A 7,294-nucleotide genomic window follows, 5' to 3' on the forward strand; every position below is an offset into this window, starting at 1 on the left:
TGGGAATACAAGGAGGCAGTCACTGGGATGGAAAAAAGATCCTTAAAGATACAAAAAAAAGGGGCAGAAAAACAGACCTTCAAAGAACCATAATAGTAGGTGAAATACTCATGGATTCGGGGCAATTCCCCAAGTTGACCAAGTTCTATAAACCAAAATCTCAGTCTACATGAAGCTCATTTCATGGAATGTAAGAGGACTCAACAGTCCCTCTAAACACAGAATGATCAAAAACCTGATAATGCAAGAAAAACCTGCTATAGTTTTCCTTCAAGAAACAAAAAGCAGCAGTGCAGTGATAGACCGACTAAGCAATAAAATATGGGCAGGCAGCAGCTCAGTATCAGTAGATGCCTCTGGGGCTTCAGGCGGTCTAGCCATTCTATGGAACCCGCAGATTGTTTCACTAGATAATTTTCACGCCACTCTTCATATAATTCAAGCCACCTTCCACCTCATCGGAACCAACATCCATGGGCATCTCACCAATGTATACTTCCCGCAGATAATCCAGCAAAAATTGGATATCCTGGACACGATTTCCATTCTCAATCACAATAGACACTTTCCCTTATGGATTGGAGGAGGCGACTTCAATATAATAAAATCCTTGGAAGAAAAACAAGGAGGCAGAACCAGGCTCGATAGTGACAGTAGCGGCTTCAAGCAATTCCTTCAAGATAATCAGCTCATGGACATCCCCACTTCCAATGGCACCTTCACCTGGTCCAACAAGCGCCGAGGTGCTCACTACATCGCCTCAAGGCTAGATCGATTCTTAATTTCAGACAATGCGATCCACCTTGGAGGGGACTTTAATGCCTCAATTATACCCCAAGGAGGCTCAGATCACTGGCCGATTCTGCTCCAATGGTCCAGACCAGGCAATCGTTGCAACAGACCCTTTCGATTCGAGGCCTTCTGGCTCAACAACTCCAATTTCAAGGATGTGGTCAATAATGCATGGGCATCTTATACCCCGCCTGCGGGAGCTAAGATGTACCAGTTTCAACAAAAGCTGAAAAATCTGAAACAAGTCCTTAAAGTATGGAACCGAACTCACTTTGGCAACATACAGGAGAGCAAACAAAAATTGGAACAGCAAATGAAAGCACTACAACAAACACTCATTCTGGAAGGCCGCACAGAAGAACAAACTCAACAGGAGCAGAGCCTCTGGAATCAAATTGAAGAACGCCAAAAACAAGAGGAAACTTTATGGCGACAAAAATCTAGAATCAGCTGGCTCAAAGATGGAGAGAAAAATACAAAATTTTTCCACAAAACCACCATACAACGGCGTATGCACAACAACATCACCTTTGTCAACAATCAACAGGGGGAAAGAATTGAGGCTCATGAAGACATGGAAAAAGAATTTACAGGATACTTCAAGGACATTCTTAAAGAACCTGAAGGAAACCGGGATGAGGCAATCAGAGCTATCACGCAGCATATTCCAAAAATTATAAATGAGGATCACAACAACAAATTGCTCCAAACTACATCCTTAAAGGAAGTAGAAGAAGCTATGGCTCAGCTCAAAGATGGCAAGGCACCAGGGCCTGACGGATTCACCGCCAATTTCTTTCATGAATTTTGGGAACTCATTAAAGTTGAAGTATGGGACTTAGTGGAGGAATCCCGAAGCATGCACTGGGTACTCCCAGCCCTCAACTCCACCTTCATAGCATTGGTACCCAAAGAAGCGGCATCAAACAAACCTGAGAAATACAGACCAATAGCGCTGTGCAATGTGATTTACAAACTTATTTCAAAGGTCATTGCGAATCGACTCAAACCGCTCCTTCCACTGCTCATCTCTCCAGAACAGACAGGTTACGTTGAAGGGCGGCAAATCATGGATGGAATAATTCTATCCAACGAAGTCATACATTCTCTAAAGCTTCTCAAAAAACCAGGTATGCTTCTTAAATTAGACCTCTCTAAAGCCTTTGATAAGCTTAGCTGGAATTTCATTCACAAAATGCTCTTAGCTTTTGGATTCAATGTAACCTGGACAAGATGGATCATGAACCTAATCTCTTCTCCCAGCTTCTCTGTCCTTCTGAATGGCTCTCCCTCTTCTCCCTTTCGGCCCTCGCGTGGCATCAGGCAAGGGGATCCTCTGTCACCCTTTCTCTTCGTTTTAATGGCTGAAGGGCTCAGCAGGCTCCTCAAATCGGCAGTCTCCACTCAAACTCTCAAAGGCATCTCTCTCCATGGACGATCTCCTCAGACTCATCAGCAATTTGTTGATGATACTATGCTCTTCGGACACCCTTCCGCAAAAGAAGCCTCTGCTTTCAAATCACTACTCTCCCTCTTCTCTGACGCCTCTGGCACCTCCATCAATGCTGCAAAATCTCAACTTTTCTTCTTCAATACCCCTCCCTCCACGCAAAGGAATATTGCCCGAATTCTGGGATTTACAATCTCCCACCTGCCCTCTAAATATCTGGGAGCTCCTCTTTCAGACTCAGCCATCAAGCAGGTGTCATGGCGGACTCTCTTGGATAAACTTGAATCAAAACTCTCATCCTGGACTTTCCGAGCTTTAAATCTAGCAGGTAGGCTAGTCCTAATCAAATCAGTACTACAAGCAATGCCGCTATATCTTTTCTCGATCCTGGCAGCTCCAAAAGGGGTATTGAAAGCTATTCGCAATCTTCAACGCAACTTCCTCTGGGGCTCCACAAGCCTGAATCGGAAGTGGGCTCTTGTCAACTGGTCAGAGGTCTGTAAACCCAAATCAGAAGGCGGATTAGGTCTTAGGGACCCGCTTCAAAGCAATAACACAATGGGAGCACGAATTTGGTGGAATTGGGTCTCCAAGCCAAATACCCCATGGGCTCAACTATGGCAAGCAAAATACGCCAACGGCAGCCAATGGAGTGATCTCATCCGAATCAACCCTACAGCACATGGATCTCTCATATGGAATAATGCAAAAACTCAAAGCAGCTTCATACAAGCACATAGTTTCTGGGAAATCCACTCAGGCAAAATTGCCAGGTTCTGGGAAGACTCCTGGCAGCAACTCCCTAAACTTGCAAATTTGTTTCACAAACCTCTTTGGCAAGAGCATATGAAGCAAGAGAGCATCACACAGGTTCATCAGTTCTGGCAGCCATCCACACAGCATGACTTTCAGACATGGAAACCAGCACGACTCTGGCAAATAGATTGGCAGGGAGAACAATATACAGATATTGATCAGGAACTCATAAGCAGGAAAATCCGCCACTCCGAGCAGCAGGATAAACTCCGATGGGGCTACACAACCAAAGGAACATTCACCACAAAGGAAGCCCATCACCTGCGCTATTCCAATCTCCAGGCGGTCAAGGATCAAATCTGGGAACAAGTTTGGCACTCAGGGCTATGGCCCAAGATCTCTACCTTCTTATGGCTACTAAGCAGAAAACGCATTCTTACTTGGGACAATCTGATAAAAAGAGGATTTGTCGGGCCTTCTAGATGCCCAAACTGCAACATTAATTGTGAAACAATTAGTCATCTAATGGAAGTGTGCCCATTAGCAACGCAGCTCTGGGAGAAAGTGGACAAATGCAACATGAGAGTAACCCAAAGACAAGCGGATATAACGGAAAATATAAGGAACTGGGCCAAAAAACCATTCAAAAGCCAGATTCTCAACTCTTTGTGGAGTATTACACCAGGCTTTCTGTACTGGACCCTCTGGAAGGAGCGCAACCACAGAATCTTCAACAACACATCCAGATCTATAGACGACCTCTGGCTCATCCTCAAAAAAAACATTCAAGAAACCCTGACCATCAGGGCCTGGAATGACAATGACATGCCTGAAACTCAGCAGGAGCGCCGCATTCTGAAAGAATGGAATCTTGATCTCTCGGCCTTAATCAAGGTAATTGCCAATCCATCTATTAGACCCGCCTCTCAATCTTCATGGTCCCCACCTGCACTCAACTCATACAAGCTGAACTTCGACGGAGCTGCCAAAGGTAACCCTGGCCCTGCAGGATTTGGGGGAGTCATCAGACGACACACAGGAGAAGTGGTACATCTATACTATGGCTCATTAGGCACAGATACAAACAACGCGGCAGAACTGGAAGGTCTCTGGAAAGGAATATGTCTCGCTGAACAACAACACTTCTCCCCACTTGAAGTTGAAGGCGATTCTTTTATACTCATAGAGGCGGCTAAAAGAATACAAGCAGGGGCCAAAGCAGTCAAGATCGCAGCAAGCTGGAGGCTGCTAAGCCGCCTGGAATCCCTGGAGGAAAAGCTTCATGATCCCCATAACATATCCTTCCATCATGTAAGGAGAACTGCTAACCAGGTAGCAGATCGAATGGCAAATCAGGGCGTGTTACAGTCGACACCTTACTTCTCAGGTTCCTTGGACAAGGTTGATGATGCTCAGTTCAAAAGAGATTGCATCTCTCTGGTGCAAAAAGACTTCCCTCTCCCGGATGCGGGTGATGAACTGGCGTGATGGGCAGGTGTCGGATGAGGCTCGTCACGTGGGCAGCTGTAAGCCCGGACGAGCCACGACATCCCAGACTGCAATGGAGTTAAATGCGATGGGAGGTTCAATTCAATTGGTTTTATTGCTGGTTCAGAGGGCATTCATTGTGCAGCTGAGATCGAGGCAAATGGCGCTCATTATCTTCGCTCCCCCGGTCGCCTGGATTCATTCCTGCAAGAATTCCAAGCAAACGCTGGCAGCGGAGAAACATTCTCTGGTTCAGAGCACAATTTCTCAGTGGAATTCTGGTCCGAAGGGTAATTTGACAATGCAAAGGGAGAGGCCCAGGATGAGCAGTCGCCGGGGAGGTTCCAGGGGCCGCTCCGCCACTCAGCGCCCAGTCAATTCGCCCTCCTCCTCGGTGGAAACTAATCCTGAGCATAACAGAGGCTCGAATAGACTTGTTGGACACGGCACTGTGCGTGGGTGGGGAGAAATTCTAGATTGTGGTCATTTGGAGCACCCGGTTGTTCGTTACCGAATCCCCTGCACACTTGAGAACAACACTCTTATCGTCTTCGTCATGGTGGAACACTGTAACAATCACAGAGGGCCTCTGGACTACCTGGGCATGCCAATGGTTGATATGCAGGTTCCCGCGGTCGATATGCGGAGGACAACCAAAGCTGACTCTCCCCAAGCCACTCAAGCTGAGGAAGCTGGCCCTAGTGAGCCGGTTCAGCAGTAACTGTGCTCGGATATGGAGGTCTCACAAAACCTCAAAGGAATGGTGAAGGATATGGAGGTCTCGCAGAAGCTCAAAGGACCGGCGAAGGATGAGCCCCATACAACCGATGAGGACTAGCACTCTGTCTTCCGCTGCCAGGAAAGCAACTCTTTGTTTGTCTTTCAAGCTCTTTGTCGATTTACTGCTCTCTCTGTCGGTCTGTCTATGTGTCATCCATGTCGGATTATATGTCCACTGTGTCAGTCTATACATCCATTGTGTCGGTTTGTCAGTCCATCGTGTCGATTCACATGTCCATTGTGGCGGTTTACATGTTTATTGTGTTGATTCAAACGCTGGCTATGTCGATTCTGATGCCTCAATTTTGTAACGTTGCTACTCTGAAGGGTCTTTCATGGAGAAAAATCTCGCTGGAGATGCAAGGCCACAGCCCTGGTGTAATTTTGCTGTAACTTTTGACTTTTTGTAATATATATTAGCCTAGTCTTACAGAGAAAAAAAAAACAGGACAAGATTGTTTACCTTAAATGTGCGAACCTTGATATGAAGATCATGCCACACTTTTTCACGTTCCTTTTTTACTTGCAGATGGAATCTTCCCAAAAATCAATCTTCCTCGAGCTCCATTGTTGGCATTATGGTACATGTGTTGTCCTTGATGGCAACCCTCTCACAAGTCAGTTCAGATTTGATAAAGGACAACTCACGTTGTAAGAGGTCAATTTAAAGGTAACAGGGTAATGGTACAGAAGAATGGGATGATGGGACAAAGGATTACGAATCAGAACATGCGAATTTGTTTCATAGTTAATTTTCCCAGTGACCCTTTTTTTCTAGCGTATTAAAAATGACTATTGTTTTAGTTAAAAACAGAAGAAAATATTATCAGGGTGGCGGGCTATCACCGCCGCCACCCCCGGTTGTGTTATATAATAAAACATTGTATTGGGTGGGTGGGCCACCCTCGATAGGGTTTGAACCTTGTCGCCCCGATGGGGTCGGCTCGCCACCTGGGTAGTTCCACAACATATATGGAAACCCCACATAACCATTTGCAATTGGCCGCCAAAATGTCGAACCGTTTCCCATATAAAATGTAACCCCCATATGCCAAAACAATGCAAGTGACGAGGTGGGGGTTCAAACTTGGGACCCTCGCCTGCCCAACTTAGTCACTCCACCAATGCACCAACAAGGCACTTGGTAATCTGCACTAAAGAACTTACTTAAGAAATGATTCATGCCATTCAATGGGGACATGGAGGTAGGAGGATTGGAGGAGTGATGGAACCTTTCCCATGAAGAGAAGTGGAACCATGAGCAAGGAGAATCTCTTGATGCCCAAAAGATTTCCTTAGAGGGCCAAAGATGGCAATGCCAAAATTTGACAAGATTATAGTCAATTTGCACGTTTTCTCACTAAGAATCCAATTGTGTAGTTAGAATCTCCATCTAAGCAGTGTAAATTCAGGTGTCTAGCAACAAGGAATCTTTGGAGAATCTTATGGAATCTAAAAGATTCCCTTAGCGACTGATTTTTTACCAAGGCAAAATGATGCCATATTTATAGTCATTTTTCATAGAATTTTGTAGCGAGCATAGTGGTGTACTCAGAATCTTTATCTGAGAAAGAATTTTTTCGGCCAAGGAATCTTTGGGGGAATCTTAAAGATTCTCAAGGGTCCAAAATTTGAGAGTGTTAGAAAGGGAGTCAATTGTTAAATTGAGACTTCTGTGATCCATCGGGGAAACAGGGCGCTCCATCCATCAGAGGATCAGCGAACATGCAGCTGACCTAAGACATTGGAGAACCAAGCCTTCAGCCTTAGCAGAGCATGTGGTGAAGACCAAGCATCATGTTTGTATTGAGGAGGCTAAGGTTGTTGCCAAGGTTGCCCAGTTCCATCATCATAAACTCTGGGAAGCTATTGAGATTGAAAGAAGACCTAACAATCTCAATAGAGATGACGGCTGGAAGATCAGTAGATGTTGGATCCCTGCCCTTTCATCTTAGTTCGCCCCCCCCCTTCATCTTTTTCGCTTTCGTCGTTCCCCTGGAGCCTTCCTGTCTCCTTTGGTTTATCCTT

The 7,294-nt window shown here is 45.6% G+C and overlaps 1 protein-coding gene across 1 annotated transcript; it reads left to right on the forward strand.

Annotated features, from left to right (window-relative positions):
- Nucleotides 1-241: 241 nt before the first annotated feature.
- Nucleotides 242-4,486, forward strand: LOC149224098 (uncharacterized). Its single transcript, XM_089388082.1, has 2 exons — nt 242-1,922; nt 2,163-4,486. Exons 1-2 carry the CDS (start codon nt 242-244, stop codon nt 4,484-4,486), a joined length of 4,005 nt encoding a protein of 1,334 aa, XP_089244208.1.
- Nucleotides 4,487-7,294: the final 2,808 nt, after the last annotated feature.

Source organism: Pinus tabuliformis, chromosome Q (genome assembly GCF_031772625.1).
Source record: "Pinus tabuliformis cultivar Carrire ecotype Pingquan chromosome Q, CPIR1, whole genome shotgun sequence".
NCBI lineage: Eukaryota > Viridiplantae > Streptophyta > Pinopsida > Pinales > Pinaceae > Pinus > Pinus tabuliformis.